The following is a 26,158-nucleotide window of genomic DNA, read 5'->3' on the forward strand; positions in this document are numbered from 1 at the left end:
GCATTAATAACATGTTCAAATTTGACATCATTCAGAGCAGTGGTCCTCTTTCTACAGCGTTTGAAACTGGAACTTTATGGACACCCTGTAGATGAAAATCCAAACAGTACAGTGATTTTGAAACTCACTAATGTTTACACTCACACAATCCTTTAAATATAGAAAGCACATAGACTAGAGTAATTGTTACATGCTCCGCTAGAATACTAGATTATTCTATAATTGGCAGAAATGTTACAGATAAGGTATTACAGTAGTAAGATTTTCATTATTCCCATCATTTTCATTAGGTGATGAGTACATAAATCTAGCTGTGCCAAAAATAACAGAGGTTCACAAACTGCCTAGCCTCAACAATTTTGTATAACAGAGGTTGTTTTGCAGAAATGAATTCTGAATACATCAAACAGTAACACCTCTAAATATGAATTAGTAGAGGAGAAATCGGATTCTATGTACCAGGAGAATGGATCTGACAACTAATGGAATGACTTCCATTTAGTCCTATGGGGACACTATGGCTATTGCCCTGTCTGAGTAACCCATAATGTAGAACACTGATAAAAACCAACTGTGCAGGTTATTAAGGAACACTACAAACAGGCAAAGAAAACTTTTAAAATTGAAATTGTTAACAAGATAAGTAAAGCACCTTAGTAGGTAGTTGAAGAATACTGTAAAGGTACCAAGATAATTAACAGGGAACCCATCATCAACAAATGACAGTGTGGTAACTTTGGGAAAAATCCAAATACTATGCAGTGTGGTTTCAGTTGCCTGAGACTGCACTCATGTCTGTGAGTTGCGTTTGTGTGTGTGTTTATTGTTGACGAAGGCCATTGGCCGAAAGTTTTAAGTGTGAAAGTCTTTTTGTTGCCCCTATCTGCGACTCAGCATCTCCACTATATGGTGAGTAGCAACTTTCCTTCTCATAATACTGTTACAAATACTATATGTAATATTTCTAATAACTATTTCACTACCCCTACTGAACAAACAATCAATATTAAATATGTATGAAAATGATCACTATTTAAAAATATAATGCAATTGGATAGATAAAAAAAGTCTACTCGGTAAGTGGTATATGCAGCTTTCAGGACCAGTGGATCCTTCTGGAAGAAAGGCTGAAGAGGTATGAAGAGGGATGAAGGAAAAGGACTGAAGAGGTTGGGGGGGGGGGGGGGGGGGGGAGGTTGGAAAAGTCTCCCAAAACCTCAACCTCAGTTCCAGGGAGACTTACCAGAAGGGATGACAAGCAAAGACTGATTGTTGGGGAATGAACTGGAAGAAAGCAGGTAAGCTTTCAGTAAAAAGATCTCCTTCTGAAGTAAACATAACACACACACACACACACACACACACACACACACACACACCACAATTTCTTTGGCAACCAAGACCAGACTGCAAGCCACTGGGTGGTGAGTGTAAGGAGCAGGCGGGGAGGGGGGGGCGGGGTGGCAAGGGACAGCAGGGTAGGGACAGGTGACGGTAAGATGCTGTTTGTGGGAGCTTGAGGGTAGGGCAGCTATATGCAGTTGGGAAGAGAGAGTGTGTGTGTGGGAGGGGGGGGGGGCAAAAGGAGAGAAGTAAAAATACTGTGAGTGCATTGGTGGAATAAAAGGCTGGGTAGTGCTGGACTGGAAGCAGAGAAGGGATGAAGGACATGGACTAGTGAAGGTTGAAGCCAGGGAGGTTATGGGAATGTAGGAGATGTTGCAAGCAAAGTTCCCATCTGCACAACTCAAAAAGCTAGTGTTGGTAGGAAGGCTCCAGATGGCACAGACTGTGAAGTGAAGAACATTGTATTGAGCAATGTACAGAGTAGGTGGTGGCAGGAGGATGTATGGGATAGATCTCATGTCTAGATTTATTACAGTGATATGAGCCCTGAGGCAACGGATTGGGAGCAGGAGTTGAGCAGGGATGGACGAGGATACTGTGTAGGTTCGGAGGGTGGCAGAACACCACTGTGGGAGGGGTGTGGAAGATAGTATTATAGGATGGGACATTTCTCATTTTAGGGCACAATGGGATATAGTCAAAACCCTGGCAGAGAATGTTATTCAGTTGCTCCAGCCCTGGATGGTACTGAGTCACGAGGGGAATACTCCTTTGTGGCCAGATGGTGGGACTTTGGGAGGTGTGGGTGACTGGAAAGATAAGGCATGGGAGATATGTTTCTGTACAAGGCTTAAAGATGGAAGGTATGGTAATAAGCAAGACTGAGATTACCAGCAAAACATCAGGAAAGAGGTAATAAGAGCTGGTAGAGGTGGGGGGACGGGGGGGGGGGGGGGGGGGTGCCTTGGGAAAATTTGACACAGTAGAAAATAAATGATATAGAAAAACTAAAAGGAAGTGAAGAAAGGAATAGTTATTGAGAATAAGTGGAGTTTTGACAAACTGGTGTCCAGAGGACAAATCCAGATGGCACAGGTGGTGAAACAGGCACTGACGTTGTAACATTACGAGTCAAGATAGCTGTAACGGAACTTGAATAGCGTAAAGTTATCGTTAAAAACGCACGCCACGCGATTTGTTACGATTTGGTCGGTCATATTAATAATAACAAGCTTTTGAATACAATTAAAATATAACGGCGATACCTGTTTAGTGTTATTGGAAATAATATGTAGTAAATTAATGAGTAATCCTATAAGAAGAGGTAAAATTGGGCATATTAAGGTATTTTGCTTTATATCGACTAAGACGGTGATACGGCGTCTTTTTTTTTTTTTTTTTTTTTTTTTTTTTTTTTTTTTTTTTTTTCTTCGTTTACTCTTAGAAAAAAACAAGTAAAGACGTGCTAATTGTGCGTTGTGAAAAATATAGGAGCGAATTTTAAATAGCTACGGTGTATAATCAGACTAACAAATGGACATTCAGTTACGCGAAATTGCGGATAGCGAAGTGTGGTCATTAAATTGAGTACACCTACAGGGCGGTCAATTCCAGGATAAGTCTATTCGCGTCTCACGAGGCACGCGGTATTGAGACCGGTTTTTTTTATTATATCACGGAGAGTGGGCTTCAATTTATAAAAAGGAGAAAAGCTGTATCATTATCATTGACTGTTGGTGTTATGCAACCAAAACTGTTCATCAAAGGGTTTCGGTGAATGAGTGGTGAATGCGAAATGAAACTGTGAACGAAGTTATGTTAAATAAAGCAGAAGAGACAAGACAGTTTGGTCGTATCTGTTATTATTCCATAAACCATAACATGTACTCTCGTTGTACGAAGCCTTTATAGACGATCGTTATGACAATTTGCTTTGAAGGGATCTCGTTACGAGTTAAGTTTTGGGGACCTGGTCAACAGGGGATAGTTCGTAGATCTTAACTACTGCAGCTATTCTGGAATCAGGTGCTACCGTGACCGTTGTGTGTTGTCTATGGCTTAAGGTCATCATATCTCATCTCATGCTCTAAGATCGACGCGCCTTTCCTCTTGGTATAACGGTGTCTCACGGTAACCACGACAATAGGTCGAAAAACAACCGAACATGTGATAATACGAAGTACAATTGTGGTGAAAATTTGCATTGGGAAGTTGATGATTCGGTTGGTAAAGATGATGATTCTTTTGGTCAGTGAGGATATTTGTCTTCTTTAAAGGTGGAGAACAGCATTTTTAAAAGTAGACAATTCCCAACATTCTCCACTGAAAAGAACAACCTGCATCCAAAAATCTTTATCAATAATTTCAAAAGAATATTTCCACATAGCTGGTCAGAACACGACCGACTTCAATTTATAGTATCCAAAATTACCGGAGAAGCCGCATTATGGGCCGCCGAAGTAAGTGAAAGTTGCCATACTTGCGCTGAGTTTGAACAACTTTTTTTGGCTACATACTGGTCGTCGAGTAAACAAGAGAAATTAAGAAAAGAGGTTTATCAACCTGAGTATTTTCACAGTAAAAGGAGTACTTTAAGGCAACATTTTGAAAAGTACATAAATAAGACACATTATTGGAGTGATCCAATTTCTCACAAGGAAGTGATCAGAATTTTGAAGGGAAGGTTGCCCATAAATATACGTGAAAAGTTAATAAATGTTCCTGACCACGACGTAGAACAATTCTTGTAGGTGATTGACTCTATAGATATGGTTATGGAAGATGCAAGACAAATGAGTGGTAATGAAATGTCGACTCACACTCATAGTAATACAAATAATTATAATAATAATTTAACGTATGATAATAATAATACTGAAAACCAGGTCAAACCCGCATCACAGGAGCGTGGACAATCTTCGTCCTATGGTTGTAATAAAAACAATGATTATAATAAATATAGAAGAGATACTTACTGTGCTAGAGGTAAACCTCGATATGGTGACGCGAATGTGCATAGTAGTGATATTAATAAGAGTAACAGGTACCCAAGTGATGAACCCAATTGTATTCGACCTTGGGAAGATAATTGAAAGCATAATGTTCATCGGCAGGATGTAACAAATGCCTCGAGTCCTCATCCAGCACAAGGAGTTATACCAATGGGCGAAGGAGCCTCCAATGTGCGACGGGGTGAATACCATAACTCGGATCATACTGTACGGATTGTGGAAGTTCACCAATGACTCAACGAGATAGATTAAACTAATACCAGTCACCAAATGCCTTCCTAGGATGACTGTAAAGGAGAAGGAAGGCAGGCATCAATTTGAACTGAGAGTATTAAGGTACAATAATGATCAGGATATAAGGAATGAATTAATTGAAGAAAAACCTGAAGTTTCTAATAAATGCAGACAAATTTTACAGGCAATAATTCCAACAAGTGTAAATAATGTTGATGTTGAAATATTAATTGAGACTGGAGCAACTTTTAGTGTCATGACGCTGGACTGTTTAAAACAGATAAGCCGAGGCGTAAAAATGCCCACTTTTCCTATCACAGGATGTACCGTGTCTGGCGCGTTCAGCGCAAAAATGCAAAAAGTTGCGAAACAGGTACGTGTCGACGTTACAATACGGGGGGCTCAAATAGGAAGTACATTCCTGGTTGTTCCTAAAATGACAGTACCATGTATCTGGGGTTTGGATTTTTTATGTGAGACCAGTGCAATCGTTAATTTAGAGAAAGGTGAATGTATATTTAATTCCAATGGTAATGTTTTGATAGCCACCCTGAGAAAGGGCCGAGTAATTCTAAATCAATTGTGTATGAATCTAATGGTAAAATATGTCAGTATTGATGATGAAAATGTGTATGATATCTGCCTTATTAAATGTTCTGAAGAAATGATGGATAAAATGTCATTGCAGGAAAAGGTGTTAGAATCAGAATATTTATCTGCTATCCAAAGGGATGAATTGTACTACTTGTTGGAAGCATATCAGTCGATTTTTAGTAAACGTCTGGGTATAATAAAAGACTTTGAATACCATATAAAGACATATGCACATAAACCCTTTTGTCGTACTTCCTATTCTATCCCATCAACAAAGAAAGAAGTAGTCAGAAAGGAAATCAATAAAATGTTAGAATGGGGTATTATTGAGCCCTCAGATTCCGAATATTGTAACCCTCTTGTGGCGGTAATTAAATCCAATGGTGACATCAGATTGGTGTTGGATGCCAGAGAGATCAATAAGATCATTATACCTGTACAAACGAGACCGGAGAACCTAGAAGAGTTAGTACAAAAGTTTTTTGGTGCCCACTTCTTAACTTCTTTGGATATGCGTAGTTCACTATCTATGTCCATTCATCCTAAATGATAGATTAGTGGTAGCCATATCAATGTCAAAGGCCGATTAGTGTGTACAGAACAGCTGGTATATGTCATGTGTCATTTCACATGTGGCTGTCCTTTTGACAGTATATGTTTTGCCAGTTACAGGGCTGGTATAGGTGCTGGTAAGAGGGTGCATAGGGCAACCCTTACAGTGGGAACAGTAACAGGAATAGGAGCCATAGGGTAGACAAATGGGTAGAGATGGAACATAGAGGCTATCATGGAGATTGGGAGGCCAATTAAAGGCTATTCTAGGTGCCGTGGGAAAAATGTCAGACTGAATGTACCTCATTTCAGGGCATAATTTTAGGAAGTCATAGCCTTGTCAACGTAGCCAATTAATACATTCAAGACCACAATAATACTGAGTGACAAGAGATGTACCCCAAAGCTTTTTTTGGGGTGGGAGTGGGGGGAGGGGGGGGAGGGGAGGAGAGGGGATCAGCAGTACCAGGATAGGATGTGATGGCCTGGGAAATCCACTTTTGAACTACACTGGCAGAGTGATTATGTCCAGTGAAGGCTGAGATGAGAATGGTTGTGTATTGCTGTAAAGAGTTTGCATCTGAACAAAAAAGTTTGCCTTGAAAGCCAACGCTGTATAGGAGGGAACGTTTGACACGGAAAGGATGGAAACTGTCAAAATGTAAGTACTGTTAGTAGGTTTAATGTGAAAGTAAGTGTGTAGCTGACCCTCAATGAGGATGATGTCAACATCAAGGAAAGTGGCATGGGATTCGGAAAGGGCCATACGAAATTTAATTGGGAAAATGTATTTTGAGATTCCAAAAAGTTTAACAGATCAGCTTCACCATGAGTCTACAAGTTGATTAAAGTGAGCAAGAAAGACATCACAGGTTTGGAATAACGTGAGCAGTGGTCGGGGTAATGTTGAGCAGGAGACGGACCATGTGCTTTAGGGATGCTGGTATAGAGTGATAGGGCTCCAATGGTGACAATGACAAGCAAGGTATGTGATGGGAGTGGGACAGACACAGATTTCAGACAGTCTAGGAGATGGTTGGTGTCTTTAACACAATAGGGAAGTCTTCGTACTATATGTTGCAGGCGTTGATAAAGTAAAGCAGATATACATTTGGTTGGTGCTTTGAAGCCAGCAGCTATGATTGGGTTTGTGGATCTTAGGAAGAAGGTAAAATGTGGGGGTGTGTGTTTTGTGTGGGGTAAGAAGTTCTGCGGATTGAGGTGCTAGCCTTTGTGAAGGGCCTGAGGTTTAAAGGAGGGACTATACGAGGCCAGTTTTCATCACGAGGACACAATCTCGATGGAAGATGTACACAGAGGTGTCAAGACAGCTGGTATACACCCTCGCTTGCATGCTACCACTGCTCACGTAATATAGTGGTATATTCCTTCTCAGGCGGGAGGATACTGATGGAGTCATCAGTTTTTAGGTAACAAAGAGTCTGGAGTTCTGCAAAGGAGAGGTTAGCATTGCTTCACAGCCCTCCCACCACACACATGGCCTCAATTTAAGTTAATGTCTTTGGTCTCAGCATTTATTCTCAGTAAATATTCCTTTCTTCACTACCTGTATCTGTTATTTTCTGACTTGTCTATTTTTCCCTGTTCTGCATCTGTACCACATATAATGCACTTACCTTTCCACTCCTATTAACTCTCGCACTATGCTTTGTCTGTAATCTCTATCTTGCTTATTACTCTATCTTCCATCTTTAAAGTTTTCATATCTCCTCCAGCAGCAGCAGGAGAACACGCACATAAAGGTATTTAAATTTGCAAACTTTTGGAGCCAGAGGTTCCTCCTTCTGGCAGAAGGGTTAAAGGGGAGTAAGAGAGATGAAGACAAAGGGTTGGTGAGGTTTAAGAAATGGGGAGAGTTTGAAAAAGTCACCCAGAACCCCGGGTCAGGGGAGACTTACTGGATAGGATGAGAAGGAAAGACTCATTCCTCCTCGTCCTGTCTGGCAAGTCTCCCATAACCTGGGGTTCTGAATGACTTTTGCCAGCTCTCCCCAGATCCTAAACCTTACCAATCCTTTTCCTTCACCCTTCTTCCTCCCCCTTCAACCCTTCTGCCAGAAGAAGGAACCTCTAGTTCCAAAAGCTTGCAGATTTAAATACCTTTATATGTGTATTCTCCTGCCACTGCTTAATGAATAGATATTTTTTTTATCCATCCAATTTAATTATATTTTATTCTATGGTAGAGAATATAAAGAGCTATAATCTTCTGCTACTAGAGGTGTAAGAAAATTAGTGAAATACTTCAGCAGTCAGGGCATCTAGATCAATGTCATCATATCTCAGTTACTAGCATTTAAAACAGACAGTTCTTACAACACCAATATAAATAATATATGTGACATTTCAACAACATAAACTGGCTTCTGTAAATTTCTGGTTGCATATGCTGATTAAAGTCGGTGGCAAACAAACCACATTAATTTTGTATTTGGAAAAGTGAGTAGTGGCTTAAATATTCTTAGTCAGCTCACAAAGACAGTTCATAGTGTGCTATGGAAAAATGCAGACTGGCAATGGCAAGGAAAGCCTTTCTGAAAAAGAGAAATTTGTTAACATCGAGTATAGATTTAAGTATCAGAAAGTATTTTCTGAAAGTATTTGTATGGAGCGTAGCCATGTATGGTAGTGAAACATGGACAGTAAATAGTTTAGACAAGAAGAGAATAGAAGCTTTCGAAATGTGGTGCTACAGAATAATTAGATGGGTAGATCATATAACTAATGAGGTGGTACTGAATAGAATTGGGGAGAAGAGGAATTTGTGGCACAACTTGTCTAGAAGAAGGAATCGGTTGGTAGGACATGTTCTGAGGCATCAAGGGATCACCAATTTTGTACTGGAGGGCAGCGTGAAGGGTAAAAATTGTAGAGGGACACCAAGACATGAATACACTAAACAGATTCAGAAGGATGTAAGTTGCAGTAGGTACTGGGAGATGAAGAAGCTTGCACAGGATAGGGTAGCATGGAAAGCTGCATCAAACCAGTCTCTGGACTGAAGACCACAACAACAACAACAACAACAACAACAACAGTCATAGACAATCATGTCATGAACTTTTATTTTAGTTTATTTTTTTTTTTTTTTTTTTAAAGTCAACCACTGAAGTTATCAAGAACAGTAATGCACATTCTCACAGCACCAAAACTAAACATAACTACTTTTGGAAAAGAATAAAATTAAAACCGACAAGGCAAAATTCATGCATAAATAGTTTGATTTTGTTTACCAAACTATATAAGAACATGCAAGGGGATTGATTTTAACACCAAATTAAAATCTTTTCTGACGGAAAAATGTTTATATTCATTCAATGAATTTTAAGACACTGCTTATGATACAAATCAGTAGGACATCAACCACAGAGTAATAAATGAATAGATACAAGACATTATTATAGTCTGTAACATATATTGTAAATTTGCTGTTATATGATATATGACACTTGCAAAAACTGCAACTGTGATACCTTCATGCAAAGAAACAGTAAATAAATAAATAAAAGTTTATTTTTTAATTCTTCTACAAGTTGCTTTCTTTAACTAACAGGAATATTCTAATAAATTATTAAAACACAGATATTAGGGAAACAGCTTAGTTATCTGCTTACAATTTTTCTTTTATGATACTGTTCAACTAATTCTGTGCATACATGATCATTTGATGTATGCCAAGAGTTTATTCTCAACTTATTGTGCAAAACCTTCAATTTAAGATTATACCTCTTAACGGGTGGATTACAAAAGCATTTTAAATTTTTAAACTAGATCTATAATTAGGGTGACCTCTAGTAAATCAGGACAAAAATTTGAAAATTTAAAATACTGGTTTTAGTGTTATTAGAAGCTGTAAGTTTTCTAGTTCATTCTCCAACATAATATTTAAGGAACAAATTACAGGCATACCACTTTTGTAATGAAATACATAGAGAGTGTATTCAAGATAAAAGTTAGCAACCAAATGTCCCTATTTACTCATGCCAGTGAGGATGAATTGGACAGTCACTTAGGTAAACTGGACAGTGCTACAATAACATTTCTTCTCCTTTTGTCACCTACTGAACATATTTATTACAGAGGTATTCTGAGAGTCTCAGGACAACTTGTGTACTACTGAATGTCTTTTTTTAAAATACACATCTATCACAAAGAAACTTCTTGTTTGTCTCAGCCACCCCACACATTTCCTGATCCCACTCCTTTCCCCTTCATCCCAATTTTGATGATATACAGCCACTGTATTTTATACAACAAAACCCACACATTGCATCTTCTTCCTCTGATTTTGAGCATGATGTTACTGGAAGCACCCCCCCCCCCCTTTTTCCTCCACCTTCTGTTTCCATTCTTCACTTTTTTCCTTTCTGTAACATATTTTCAAGGAGATGTTAAGTGAACTGCTCGCTGCTTCCTTCTTGATGCATTGTGGTCCATTTGTTTCTTCTTAGGTGGAAGAAGACAGTGGAAAGATTCCAAAGGTGATATGGATCCTGTCTACTTTTCAGTGCTAGTTTCTGTCGTTGTAGGAACAGGACAATGATTGGGCACAGCAGCATATTCAGCAGCTTCCTCTGTTGTCATGCAAGCAGGGAGAAAATCACGTTCTGAGAGAGCATTTGCACTGAATGGACAAACCCCAGTTGATCTGAACCCACTCTCAGCTGCAGCAGCCATCGCTGCAGTCAAATAGGCTGTTTTGAAAACCTTTCCAAAAGATAGAACTTGTTGCTTTTTGTTTCCTCCAGGTTGTTTCTCACAAAAGTACTGCACTCAATGTCACAATATGACTTCAATACTTGAAAAATAAACTACCTAATAGCTGAAGTCACTGAGTTGTATGACTAGACTGTACGTCATTTTCCTCAAACCTCCACGCCTTTTCACTTTTATGGGAAGTGTGTCCATCCAGAAGTAAGAGACATCTTCCAGGAACCCAATGAGTTTGAAAATAATGCAACCATTTTGAAAAGGCATCTTCATTTATTCAAACTGAGTCTGTCATTGTCACCAATGACCACTAGGAAAACCAACAGAAAATTAAATATGAAACTTTTTGGCTTTAAATATTCTCATCGGCAGAATGCAATTTCCGATCGAGTTCGTGCAGGCAAGAATGGTAACAAGTTCACTCCTCTTGATGCAAGTCTGCAGATAGATGGCTTTGGAAACTTTCATTGCAAATATATTGTTGCTTGGTCTAGCATTCATTTGCAAACATGATTAACCACAAATTAAGCTCTCCCAAGGTTTTACCCAATAAAGTAAAATATTGCTCAATGTTATGATTATTAAGGCACTTGTAACAATACAAAGAGAGATCTCCATCCTTCCTGAACGATATCTCAGGACTGCGCTTAAAGAAAACAATAAGCCTACAATTTTTGCCTTTAAGTCTTTTAGAAACTTATGTTCAATTTGAACGAAAGCGCTGGCAGGTCGATAGACACACAAACAAACACCAACATACACACAAAATTCAAGCTTTCGCAACAAACTGTTGCCTCATCAGGAAAGAGGGAAGGAGAGGGAAAGATGAAAGGAAGTGGGTTTTAAGGGAGAGGGTAAGGAGTCACTCCAATCCCGGGAGCGGAAAGACTTACCTTAGGGGGAAAAAAGGACAGGTATACACTCGCACACACACACATATCCATCCACACATACAGACACAAGCAGACATATTTAAAGACAAAGAGTTTGGGCAGAGATGTCAGTCGAGGCAGAAGTGCAGGGGTAAAGATGTTGTTGAATGACAGGCGAGGTATGAGTGGTGGCAACTTGAAATTAGCGGAGATTGAGGCCTGGTGGATAACAGGAAGAGAGGATATATTGAAGAGCAAGTTCCCATCTCCGGAGTTCGGATAGGTTGGTGTTAGTGGGAAGTATCCAGATAACCCGGACGGTGTAACACTGTGCCAAGATGTGCTGGCCGTGCACCAAGGCATGTTTAGCCACAGGGTGATCCTCATTACCAACAAACACTGTCTGCCTGTGCCCATTCATGCGAATGGACAGTTTGTTGCTGGTCATTCCCACATAGAATGCATCACAGTGTAGGCAGGTCAGTTGGTAGATCACGTGGGTGCTTTCACACATGGCTCTGCCTTTGATCGTGTACACCTTCCGGGCTACAGGACTGGAGTAGGTGGTGGTGGGAGGGTGCATGGGACAGGTTTTACACCGGGGGCGGTTACAAGGGTAGGAGCCAGAGGGCAGGGAAGGTGGTTTGGGGATTTCATAGGGATGAACTAAGAGGTTACGAAGGTTAGGTGGATGGCGGAAAGACACTCTTGGTGGAGTGGCGAGGATTTCATGAAGGATGGATCTCATTTCAGGGCAGGATTTGAGGAAGTCGTATCCCTGCTGGAGAGCCACATTCAGAATCTGATCCAGTCCCGGAAAGTATCCTGTCACAAGCGGGGCACTTTTGTGGTTCTTCTGTGGGAGGTTCTGGGTTTGAGAGGATGAGGAAGTGGCTCTGGTTATTTGCTTCTGTACCAGGTCGGGAGGGTAGTTGCGGGATGCAAAAGCTGTTGTCAGGTTGTTGGTGTAATGCTTCAGGGATTCTGGACTGGAGCAGATTCGTTTGCCATGAAGACCTAGGCTGTAGGGAAGGGACCGTTTGACATGGAATGGATGGCAGCTGTCGTAATGGAGGTACTGTTGCTTGTTGGTGGGTTTGATGTGGACGGACGTGTGAAGCTGGCCATTGGACAGGTGGAGGTCAACATCAAGGAAAGTGTGTCTGTCGACCTGCCAGCACTTTCATTTGGTAAGTCACATCTTTGTTTTTAGATATATTTTTCCCACGTGGAATGTTTCCATATATATATATGTTTAGCCACATATATATATATATGTTTAGCCATATATATATATATATATATATATATATATATATATATATATAAAAAAAAAATAGAGGGAAACATTCCACGTAGGAAAAATATATCTAAAAACAAAGATGATGTGACTTACCAAATGAAAGTGCTGGCAGGTCGACAGACACACAAACAAACACAAACATACACACAAAATTCAAGCTTTCGCAACAAACTGTTGCCTCATCAGGAAAGAGGGAAGGAGAGGGAAAGACGAAAGGATGTGGGTTTTAAGGGAGAGGGTAAGGAGTCATTCCAATCCCGGGAGCGGAAAGACTTACCTTAGGGGGAAAAAAAGGACGGGTATACACTCGCACACACACACATATCCATCCGCACATACACAGACACCATGTATATATATATATATATATATATAAAGAAAGCAACTTTTCTTTCAACATCAGAGTCCAATCCGAACCCACAAGATGATGAACAAAGCATCCATTCTACTAACTGCTTGTCTTATTTGACAGTAAACATAGTCTGTCCACACATCTTTTTACACCAATCATCATTACAACTTTGTAGATAACAGTGACAACACAAACAAGGCACTCCAAATAGCTATGCAGCATGACATGTGCTCCTCCCTCGGCAACTTTGCACGTATCATCTTCAGTTCAGTCACCTTTATCTTTAACCATCTGTGGGAGAATAGTAAAAACTAAATCAGAAAAATGTGCTGTACCTATTTTGCTTTAATTTAGTGCCCCTATTCACCCAAAAAGTAGTGTTTTTAGCTACAGAGGTTGGTAACAGTGAAACCATTTTCCACGGATGGAAGAAGTGCCGTAACTTCATTTCAGATCTCAGATTTAAAAACTACGAGAAACAAATACATAATCAGAGTAACAATTCACTTATTACACTACATTTAAAGAAACAAAATATTCGTAAGCGAAAGTGTCTGTTGCTCTTACCCTCAATTACTGGTATTTTTTATGAGACATTCAGAACACAACACTAGACTCGTAGCCTGTCAGGCAGTTTCCTGATACATGAATCCTGATACATAATCTGAAGTTGGCAGCACCTTCTTATATACAGGGTGGTCCATTGATAGTGACCAGGCCAAATATCTCACGAAATAAGCATCAAACGAAAACACTACAAAGAACAAAACTCATCTAGCTTGAAGGGAGAAACCAGATGGCGCTATGGTGGGCCCGCTAGATGGCGCTGCCATAGGTCAAACGGATATCAACTGCGTTTTTTTAAATAGGAACCCCCATTTTTTATTACATATTCGTGTAGTACGTAAAGAAATATGATTGTTTTAGTTGGACCACTTTTTTCGCTTTGTGATAGATGGTGCTGTAATGGTCACAAACGTATAAGTATGTGGTATCAACAAACGTATAAGTATGTGGTATCATGTAACATTCCGCCAGAGGGGACGGTATTTGCTTCCTGATAAATTACCCGTGTTAAAATGGACTGTTTACCAATTGCGGAAAAGGTCGATATCGTGTTTATGTATGGCTATTGTGATCAAAAGGCCCAATGGGCGAGTACTATGTATGCTGCTCAGTATCCTGGACGACACCATCCAAGTGTCCGGACCATTCGCCGGATAGTTACGTTATTTAAGGAAACAGGAAGTGTTCAGCCACATGTGAGATGTCAACCACGACCTGCAACAAATGATGATGCCCAGGTAGGTGTTTTAGCTGGTGTCGCGGCTAATCCGCACATCAGCAGCAGACAAATTGCACGAGAATCAGGAATCTCAAAAACGTTGGTGTTGAGAATGCTACATCAACATCAATTGCACCCATACCATATTTCTGTGCACCAGGAATTGCATGGCGACGACTTTGAACGTCGTGTACAGTTCTGCCACTGGGCACAAGAGAAATTAAGGGACGATGACAGATTTTTTTGCAGATGTTTTATTTAGCGACAAAGCGTCGTTCACCAACAGCAGTAACGTAAACTGACATAATATGCACTATTGGCCAACGGAAAATCCACGACGGCTGTGACAAGTGGAACATCAGCGATCTTGGCAGGTTAATGTATGGTGCGGCATTATGGGAGGAAGGATATTTGGCCCCCATTTTATCGATGGCAATCTAAGTGGTGCAATGTATGCTGATTTCCTACGTAATGTTCTACCGATGTTACTACAAGATGTTTCACTGCATGACAGAATGGCGATGTACTTCCAACATGGTGGATGTCCGGCAAATAGTTCACGTGCAGTTGAAGCAGTATTGAATAGCATGAAAGACAGATGGATTGGTCATTGAAGCACCATACCGTGGCCCACACGTTCACTGGATCTGACACCCTGGATTTCTTTCTGTGAGGAAAGTTGAAGGATATTTGCTATCTTGATCCACCGACAATGCCTGACAACATGCGTCAACGCATTGTCAATGCATGTGCGGGCATTACAGAAGGTGAACTACTCGCAGTTGAGAGGAATGTCATTATGCGTATTGCCAAATGCATTGAGGTTGGCGGACATCATTTTGAGCGACTCTTCAGTTTCTCCCGGCGTATTTGTTGCTCGAAGAGTCCACGGGTATACTGCCGGTTCATAGTGTCCAACGGGCACAATATTTCGGCGATCAGACATGTCGCCATCGTCAGGTGCGCTTACGAACTGAGCTCCTGAGGGCGGGCGGCCGATTTAAATCATACGAACTGGCAACCAGGGCGGACGTAGCAAGCACATCGATGCTACGACAGATTCTGACGCCCACGTCTTCACGACCGCCGGCGCGCAGGCGCAGATGGCGAAGAGAGCGACCCGCGGGGGGAGGGGATTTAAATCGGCTGCCCGCCCTCAGGAGCTCAGTTCGTCAGCGCACCAGACGATGGCGACATGTCTGATCGCTGAAATATTGTGCCCGTTGGACACTATGAACTGGCGGTATACCCGTGGACTCTTCGAGCAACATTTTGAGCGTTTATTGCATTAATGTGCTATTTACAGGTAATCACAGTGTAACAGCATGCGTTCTCAGAAATGATAAGTTCTCAAACGTACATGTATCACATTGGAACAACTGAAATAAAATGTACCAACGTTCTGTATTTTAATTTAAAAAACCTACATGTTACCAACTGTTCGTCTAAAATTGTGAGCCATATGTTTGTGACTATTAAAGTGCCATCTATCACAAAGCGAAACAAGTGGTCCAACTAAAATATTCATATTTCTTTACATACTACAGGAATATGTAATAAAAATAGAGGGTTCCTAGTTATAGAAAAACGCAGTTGATACCCGTTTGACCTATTGCAGCGCCATCTAGTCGGCCAACCATAGCATCATCTGGTTTCCCCCTTCAAGCTAGACAAGTTTCATTCTTAGTAGTTTTTACGTTTGACGCTTATTTCGTGGGATATTTGGCCCGGTCACGATCAATGGACCACCCTCTACAGTTCATTTCTACTGAAGAATAAAAATTCTGTAGTTGTCCCCATTTAGCCACTATCCTGATTCCCCAAGCTTCCCTTATATGAAATACTGAAAATCAAATTTTTGTTGACTCTGGAAGCCACTGGACAGGCAACCTGGCAACTGGAACCATGTGACAATTTTAGCAATTCAGTAATATAGACGTACAAGAACTGAAAGGGAACAATAAGAACGGTAGATGACGAACCAAGTACTCAGATTTAAAAGGTGTAGCACACCTACCATTCAATCTATACATCGAAGAAGCTATGACAGAAATAAAAGAAGAGCTCAATAAATGGATTACAATTCAGGCTGAAATAATGTCAATGAGACGAATCGGTGATGACACTACCATCCTCAGTGAAAGTGAGAAAGAAATCCAACACCTGTTAAATGGAATTAACAATTCAATGAGCACACACTACAGATTACTTCTCTCAGGCACAGTGGCTGGCAGTATAGTCTCAGTGGCCAGATATATGGTATGGTCGTGTGTGTGTGTGTGTGTGTGTGTGTGTGTGTGTGTGTGTGTCTGTGTGTGTGTACTCTAACTCATCTGCAGGTTAGCAAAGTTCTAAGACCAGTTTATGTGCCTTTAGATAAGTCAGTGCCTCTACTATTTGAATAACTTGATGTTCCTAACAAGTCTACGGTTGCTTCAACATCTCTATGGATAAAATATGTGTACTGACCATTTGTCCTTTCGCTTGTTGGAAAACTAGTTCTCAAATGAACAGTTTACAAACAGTCGGTGGTGTCCACATTGTGTGACAGGGGGTGAATAAGAGCTACAGCCACTTACCTCTTCAAACCTCGAGAGCTGAGACGGCTGCTCATCTTCCGCCTCCGTCTTGATTCCTTCAATCTTCGGGTACAACAACGGGAATGTTTCATCGTCTTCCACCTGGATGTGATTCTCCGTCTCCTTAAAACTGCTTTCCCTCGTTCCATTAACAGGCGGTGAGGTTTCGGTGTCTGTTTCTTCTATTTTAACATTAACTTCACTGTGCACTGAAATCTGAAAGTATAAAATAACTTATTACTGATTTAAATTATACTGAAAATCGTGAAATACAGCAGGCAACCACAAATCCAGGTTAATGCCAACCCGAGACTCCATGCATAATGGAAAATAAACGTGTTATTACCAGAAACTGCTATTTTATTTTGAAAATATGCTACACTATCTGAGCAAAACTATCTGGCCGCCTCTTAGTGGACACAAATATGGGGTCTGTACCCTTCACTTTTATGACGGTCCCGGGGTACACCTCAGATGAGGTCTCCAAATGTCTGTGGAAGAATGGCAGCCCATTCTTTCTCGAGAGCTGCAACATGAGAAGACAGCGATGTCAACACCAGGATGTGGAGCGAGTCCACATTCTTATTCACCCGAAAGATGTTCCGCTGTGCTCAGGTGAGGTCTCTGGATGGGTCAGTCGATTTCAGGAATCTTGTTGCACATGAGCCACTGCCTCACAGATTCTGCTTTATGACAAGGTGCACTGTTATGCTGATACAATCGGTCATTGTCTCCAAACTGTTCTTCTACTGTATGTGTACACAATAATGTAAAATCTGTTCATATCCTTCTGCATTTAGTACTTTCGTAAGCACAATAAGGAGACCAACACCCTATACCGCAAAAAATACTCCTGTGCCGTAAAACCACCTCCTTCCTACTTTATCGCTGGCACTACATGCAGTGGCATATAACATTCGCCAAACCCAAACCCTTCGATTAGATGGCAACAGAATATGGCATGACTCATCACTCGGAATTACCCACCCACAATCCAGTGGCACTGATCTTTATACCATCACAAATGTCCCCTGGCTTTAACTACAGAAATACGAGGGCGGTTTGATAATTTCTCAGAATCACCACGAGTAGTCAGCACTAGTGTGACGAGCTGTTCACGTGATATTCATTGGACTGTTGCCCATAAACATGTACCATGTTAGCTCGGAAGTGAGCTTTGGTGGTGACGTAGCTCTGCTGTTGTTTCCGTGTAGTGATTTACGAAGGTGGATAAAAATCAAGATTTGAGCAGTGATTAAGTACTTCTTAAAGAAAGGTACAAAAGTGAAGGACATTCGTGCCAATTTTCAGAATACAATGGGGGACTCTGCTCCCTTCTATTCTGACTGTTGCCAAGTGGACAAACGAATTTAAATTCGATTGGGAGAACTCAGACGATCCACGCAGCTAGTCCAGAAATTGTTGCAAAAGTGCACAAAATGGTCACGGAGGATCGCCGATTGAAAGTGTGTGAATTGCTCACACTCGGCAGATGTCATCTGAAAGGGTATATCACATTTTAACCGAAGAATCAGAATTGAAAAAATTATCCGCAAGACGTGTGCCGCAACTCTTGATGTCGGATCGAAAAGACACGACAACGGACATATCGGAACAACGTTTGGCCCATTTTACGAGAAACGAACAAGATTTTTTGCCCCGGTTTGTGACCACAGGTGAAACTCGGGTGCACTACTATACCCCAGAGACAAAACAACAGTCAAAGCAGTGCAAACATGGTGATTCTCCGCCACCAAAGAAAGCAAAGACAATTCCTTCAGAGGGAAAGGTCATGGCACCAGTGTTCCGGGATGCGAAGGGGCTTCTGTTTGTAGATTATCTCCTCACTGGGCACACAATTACTGGAGAATTCTATGCTTACCTCCCGGACAAACTGCAACAAAAGATACATGAAAAAAGGTCAGGTTTAGCAAAGAAGAAAGTCACCTTCCATCGAGATAATGCACGCCCGCACACACATGCCGTTGCCATGGCAAAATTACACAAACTAAGGTACAAATTGTTGCCACACCCGCCTTATTCACCTGATACGGCTCCATCAGACTTCCATCTCTTCCAAAAACTGAAAATTTTTCTCAGTGGGTGAAGATTCACTTCAAATGAAGCAGTGATAGCCTGAGTTGACAACTATTTTGCAGGCCTGGAGGAAACTCATTTTCAAGATGGGATACAAGCACTGGAACGTCGTTAGACCGAGTGCATTAATCTACAAAGAGACTACACTGAAAAATAAAAAGAGTTTCAGTGATATAAGTACTTTTTTTCCTATTCTGTTCTGAGAACTTTTCAAACCACCCTCGTATATGCCTTACAAGGAGCTGCTCAACCAAAATCTGTGGCTTACAAAGAGCTGCTCGACCACTGTAATCCACTCTTTTTAACTCCATACTCACATTTGTTGTGCTACTCAACTGTTGGTAGCACTTTGAAACTCACAAGTCATTCCCTCTGTTGCTTTTGAGCAGTTTTTTACAACCATCCTCTGTCAGTACACGAGGTCTCCCAGGTCTCAGTTTAGCTGTGCCAGTTCCTTCACTTTTCTGCTTCATAATCACCTCACCACAGCCGACTTGGGCAGATTTACAAGGGTCGCAATGTCTCTGACAGATTTGTTACTCCGATGACATCCGACGACTAGTCCACATTCGAAGTCACTGAGTGCTCCCGAGCAACCCATTCCACTTTTAATGCTTCTCTACTGACAATACAATATTCTCCGTTCCAGTTATACTGGCGATTCTGCCTCTTGTGACATCTAGCGATCGACGCCTGCGGTGTCACAAACTATTTTGTACGAAATAGCGTGTCACACTTGAGGTTTAACTTAGCTGACGGGTCTCTTAAGGTGAGTAAGTTAGGCAAAAACACCAGACAGCCTACCGTGTGGATAATTCTGCACAATGATGGAGTAATCTGTGGGAGCCATATGTCTGGGGAGCAGAACGGTTATTAAAGCATTGCCACCTGCTAAAATGTCAGACAGCTTACTCTGTGCACGTGCCACTCCAGAGCCGAGCTCGGCCCACAGAATGGTGTCGATTTGGACCTCGGGTGACAATCTGTCATATAGGGAACACTGTCTGCTCGGGTGATTGTAATACTTATCTGGTGTTCTGAAAGTTGTTGATGTGAAACATTGTTTATGATGCTGAAGAATATGTAAGTCAATCTGATGTCTGATTATCTGTTGATTTGGTGACATTATTAGGAGCACAGTCTCTCTTGTAGCTCCACACTTAACTGCCAAGTGAAGAAGAACAATTAGCACGGCAGTAGTGTGTCCGGTCTTCTACTGCGAAAGGTGATCAAATTATTTATAGAAATCATGAGTATTCAAAACACCTGACGAGATGGTATAAGCACTTTCACACATTACACACATAAGTAAAAAAAAAACAACCAAACCACCGTGACACTACACTCCATATTACACAGTGATGTCTGGATATTTTGATCAGATAGTGTATCTGTTAAATCTAAAAGCCCACAACATTACTTACACACTACTTGTGAGAACTGACAGGTGATCTATAGCTCGTATTTGGAAGCAGGATAACAGGGGATGCTAGAAGCCAGCAATAAACTGTGAGAAAACACAGCAGGACAAAACCTGTATTTAATTTGAGAAAGACCCAGCATGAGCATCACCCTGGAAATAAGGAAACAGATCATGAAAGAATTTGTTTGCAGTGTGGCCCCACACAGGTGTGAAACCCAGACAATACAGAAATGAGAGATAAGCTGTTAGGAACCCTAGAAATTTGGTGCCACAGAAGGATGAGGAAGACAAGCTGCAGACAGAGAGTTACAAATGAAGAGTTGCAGAGAAAAGTACATAAACCATGTGGAGGCACATCCAAACAAGAAGAAACAAACTGGTAGTAAGGTTCATTTTAAGATACAATAACATCATTGGAATAGTAGAAGAAGGAGTTACAGAGGGAAGGAATTAGCATGGCTGACCGAGGATGTCACAGATGCAGGAGATTAAGAGTGATGTAGGATACATAAGATATGGAGAAATGAAAAGGAAGGCAGATACAGAGTGCAATGGCATGCTGCTGCAAACCAGCCTCAAGTCTGAACACTATAGATGAAGACTCCATTAGGGTTAGGGTTAGGTAAACATATAGACATGAAATTGACCAAGAACACATTGCGAAGTTTGGCATGAAAGCAATTGAAAAATATTACAGAGATCTCTGAGGCTGGGATTGGAGTGCTAATCGTCTTCTGATGATAAACATGACTCACAAGCATAACAGCGTGTTATAAACAAAAATATTTGTTGCAAGTATGAGAAAATACTCCAGGCTTTCTTTTCTTTTTTTTCCAAAAATCCATGAACTTTGCGCACATAATCCACAAATTTGATAATCCGTAGCTTACTGTGGTTACAAAATATTTTGATAAACTGTTAAATGCCTGAAGTCATAAACTAGAATTCTCAGACTTCACTGACTACTGAGAAGGTATACCACCAACCATTAAATAAACCAGAGAAAGCATTAAAACTCTGAAAAATAACAAAGTGAGTGAGGGACGATTCCATAACAGCTGACTTCTAAAATGGTCACAAACAAATATTATAAAAGATCTGCAAATGATTTTTTGAAGAAATATGGAAAATAGAAAGTTTTCAAATGAATAGCAAACCACCATAATACATCCTTTTTATAATAAAGATGACAAAAATATGTCAATAACAACATCGAAATATCTCTCCTATCAGCTGCCTATAAAATATTTTTCGAAAATTCTATTGAATAAAACTAAAAAAATATCTCCACTCACAATTACACAATATCAACAGGCCTTTGGAAGAGGCACATACTGCCCAGAACAGATATTCAATTTCAAATCTATAATGCATCACAGTCTAATGAACTCTAAAGATGTTGGTGTAGCATTCGTCATTTTCAAGAAGATGATACAGGAAATGCTGCATAAACTATTCCAAAAATTTGGTATTAAAAATAAATTGGCAAATCTAATCAGCCAAATGTTTACAGACACAGTCTCAAAAGTCAAGTTCATGGGTGAAAGTTCTAAGACCTTTAAAAAAATAGTAGTGTAAGTCTAGCTGATGGTTTGTTTTTAGCCCTCTTCAACTGAGTACTATAAAAATATTGCAAGGGTCTGAAATGAAAAATTAAAGAATATTAAGAGTCACAAATAGAACTTGAATGAAAGAAACAGTGCACTGAAGTAAGCCGCCTGGCATTTGCAGACAATGTCGATGCACTATACGAAAATCTAGCACACAGAAATACGAGAATGTCGATGCACTATATGAAAATCTAGCACACAGAAACACGAGTCAATCTCTTGGAACAGATAACACTGAGAATACAAAGTTTATCACTGGCATAAAAAATGCACCAAAAATTTTACAGACCCACAATGTTCAAATAGAAATGGTAAAAAATTTCAAGTATTTATGAGATATAAATCAATAAATGGGTTAGAAAAGTCTGCCACAGATCGAAGCACCTACAAAATGGTAAGAGCGTGAGGAACAATGTAACATATTTAATTTAAATAGAGCATATCAAAAAGAAATGTGAAAGTAAAGCGTTAAAATATGTTGGAAGGAGTAATCGAGGTCTATATAAGGATAGCAAACCAGAGGACAATATTATTGAAAGATAGGGGGAAGCAGGTGAAAATAAGAAGGGGGATATGATACTGCAAGAAGGATATGACACTGCACTGAAAGCCCTCAGTGGATGCAAGGTCCATGCAGTAGACAACATTCCAGCAGCATTATTCAGATTCTTGAGAGAGCCAGCCATTATTCCACCTGGTATGCAAATACAAGAACAGACAAAAGTTGTTTGCTTAATTATTTGGGAGATTAATGGGACTAAAATGCATGATCATCAGTCTCTTCTCCCTTAGTCACACAGATCTCAGATTAAAACCATACCCCAAGGAATCCCATCAATTGAAATCCTGGGAAGGAACAAAATGTGTGAAACTCTGTGAAGTAGGAAACGAAAGTATTGAGCTAGATTGAAAACATTAACGAAATGGAAAAAAGTGGTAAGAGGTGTTAAAAACGATATAGCAGATGGCCTTAGCTAGCTGATCACAAGAACAAAAACGGATGAGCCGCCCACTCTGCAACACACTAAAATCCCCAGCATAAAAACACAAGAGAGACACAGATGGTGAAAAGACGAACACCGAGTCAAACAGACAGGATGAGAGGGGGCAAGGAAGACTGAAAATAAAGGTAGTGTGAAGGCCATGTGCCCACCCTTAGATTGAGTGCTAGTTGAAACACTCTCATGCTTCAGGAAGCATGTAATAATTACAATTTCAAACAAGGCAGGTGCAGACAGGGGTGAATACTACTGAATAACTGGTTTTATACATCATGGTTAAAAAATATTTACAGATGAATGAAAAACTGGTAGAAGCCTACCTCAGGGAAAATCAGTTTAGATTCCAGCGAAATGTACGAACACGTGAGGCAAAATGACTTATCTAAGAATGTAGGTTAAGGGAAGGCAAACCTATATTTACAGCAGTTGTAGACTCAGACAAAGCTTTTGACAATGTTAACTGACTACACTGTCTGAAATTTTAAAGGTAACAGGGACAAACTACGGGGCATAAAATATTATTTAAAACTTGTACAGAAACTAGACTGCAGTGGTCAAGAGATACGAAAGGGAAGCAGCGACTGAGTAGGGAGTGAGGCAGAATTGAAGCTTGTCACTGACGCTATTCAGTCTGTCCATTGAGCAAGCTGTCAATGAAACAAAAGAGAAATTTGGAAAGGAAATTCAGGGAGAAGAAATAAATGCTTTGAGATTTGCTGATGACATTGTAATTCTGCCAAAAACAGCAAAGGACTTTGAAGAGATGCTGAAAGAAATTAACAGTTTTGAAGAGAGATCACAAATGGACACCAACAAAAGTAAGACAAGGAAATGAAATATAGTTGAATCAAATAAAGCAGTGCTGAGAGAATTAGATTTGGAAATGTGACACTAAAAGTACGAGATGAGTAGCAAAATAACTGATGACAGCAGAAATAGAGAGGATATACAATGCTGATCGTAAATAGCATGAAGAAAATTTCTGAAAAAGATGAATTTGTTACCCTCTAGAATTATATAAGGTGTCAGGAGTCCTTTTCTGATGGAATCAGTCTTTCGTGTAGCCTCGTATGCAAGTGAAATGTGGATGGTATGAAATACACAAAAGAAGAGAAAAGAAGCTTTGGTGGTATGGTGCTATAGGAGAAAGCTGAAGGTTAGACGAGCAGATCGAATAACAAATAAAGAGGTACGAGTCAAACTAGAGAAGAAAGAAATCTGCGGTACAACCTGACAAAATGAGCGATCGCTTGACAGGATACACCCTGAGGTATCAAGCAATTCCCAGATTGGTAATGGAAGAAAGTGTGTGTGTGATGGTGGGAGGGGGTAAAATTGTAGAGGAAGATGAAGGGATGAATACAGTATGTAGGTTCAAATAGATGTAGATTGTGGTAACTAAGTGGAGACAAAGAGGCTTGCGCAAGATAGAGTAGAATGAAGAGCTCCAGCAAACCAGTGTCTGGACTGCAGATCACAACAACACTGAAGAAGATGTTTTTCAGACATTACTTTATTATATATAACTGCATAATCTGTGAAAAGTGTCAGGTTATTATTACCCCTAGCACCACTAGGGGGAAAGGGGGGGGGGGTCAAAAATTGCCCCCACTGTTTGCTTTATTTGCATAATATATCTATTTGTTGGAGTGAAGAAGTAAGAATTTAGGTAGTTTTAGAAAAATATCTAGAGAATGTGCTGTCGTGGTTTTATAATTTTTGTGAATTATTTAAATCTGCCTATTATATTTAATATAAGTGAAGGCAGTCCCCCCCCCCCCCCCTTAGACATCAGTGAGACAACTTTTCTCATTAAAATATATCTCAATATGGCAGAAAGAAATGCAGTTTCTGACTGTTCATACCACTGTATTGCGTTGCCATCGTTGTTTTGAAATAAATTTTCTTTGTTGTTTGAGCTGTTGTACATTACTCACAGTTCTAATAAAATGTCTCGTCAGTAACTGAGGTTTCTCACAGATGAAGAGGCGTCAGCTATGATAAATGAAGCAAGTGAAGGTGATAAAAGTGATCCAGAAGATGATGATACACTTGTGACATACGATAGTGACACACCAGTTGAAAATGAGTCAAGTTCACAGAGTTCATCCTCTGATGAACAGCATGCAACTGCTTCCAGTATCATTGTTACAGCAAAAAGCAATACGGAATATATTACTGCACCTCCAAGGCAAGTATGCAGGTCAGTACAAAATATAGTGAATTTTCATGAAGGTTCGACCTCTAGTGTGTCAGAAGCTTTCAAAAAGTTCATAACGCCCGAAATAATGAAGATTATGGTGGACAATACAAACCGAGAAGCTCATAATAAGAACTTGAAACTTACAGCCGTAGAAGAAATGTACGGCTTCACTGGTATTTTGATACGCACAAATAATGGCATTAGACTGCCTCTTGAGGACATATGGGGGAAAGTACTGGGAAAGAATATCTACATAATTACAATGAGTCGTATTCGATATGGAGAACTTCTGTCTTTGATTAAATGGTTCAAATGGCTCTGAGCACTATGGGACTTAACATCTAAGGTCATCAGTCCCCTAGAGCTTAGAACTACTTAAACCTGACTAACCTAAAGGCATCACACACATCCACGCCCGAGGCAGGATTCGAACCTGCGACCGTACTGGTTCCAGACTGAAGCGCCTAGAACCGCACGGCTACACCAGCCGGCTGTCCTCGATTAGATTTGATGATAAAGAAAGAAGGTCCGAAAGACAAAAGCAGGATAAGTTTTGCCCCCTTCGTGAAGTTTCCAACAAAATTGACAAAATGTTTGTGAAATACTACATACCGAGTGCAGATCTAACGATTGATGAAACGCTCTCCCTATTTCGAGGAAGATGTCCCTTTAAGGTCTTTATGAAAGACGAGCCTGGGAAGTATGGCATACTGATTAGGATTTTAGCAGATGCACACATCCAGTATGTTATAAACATTGAGGTCTATGAAGAGAAGGATTAATGACCTGCCAAGGAACGGAGTGCAAAGGCAGTTGTTAGACGCCTAGTGAATCTGCTGGCAGGAAGTGGAAGAAATATAACAACAGATCGTTATTATGCATCCATAGACCTAACCGAGGAGCTCTACGGTGATGACAAGTTAACTTTGGTAGGAACACTGAAGAGTAACAGAAAACACAGACC

General features: G+C 40.4%; 1 protein-coding gene across 1 annotated transcript in view; it reads right to left on the reverse strand.

Annotated features, from left to right (window-relative positions):
* Positions 1-26,158, reverse strand: part of LOC124553199 (zinc finger protein 721-like) — a 177,449-nt gene that overhangs the window by 79,102 nt on the left and 72,189 nt on the right. Inside the window, exon 4 of the mRNA XM_047127094.1 lies at positions 16,861-17,076. Coding sequence (XP_046983050.1) covers positions 16,861-17,076 — 216 coding nt within the window. The remainder of the gene's footprint in view (positions 1-16,860; positions 17,077-26,158) is intronic.

This window comes from Schistocerca americana, chromosome 11 (genome assembly GCF_021461395.2).
Source record: "Schistocerca americana isolate TAMUIC-IGC-003095 chromosome 11, iqSchAmer2.1, whole genome shotgun sequence".
Classification (NCBI taxonomy): domain Eukaryota; kingdom Metazoa; phylum Arthropoda; class Insecta; order Orthoptera; family Acrididae; genus Schistocerca; species Schistocerca americana.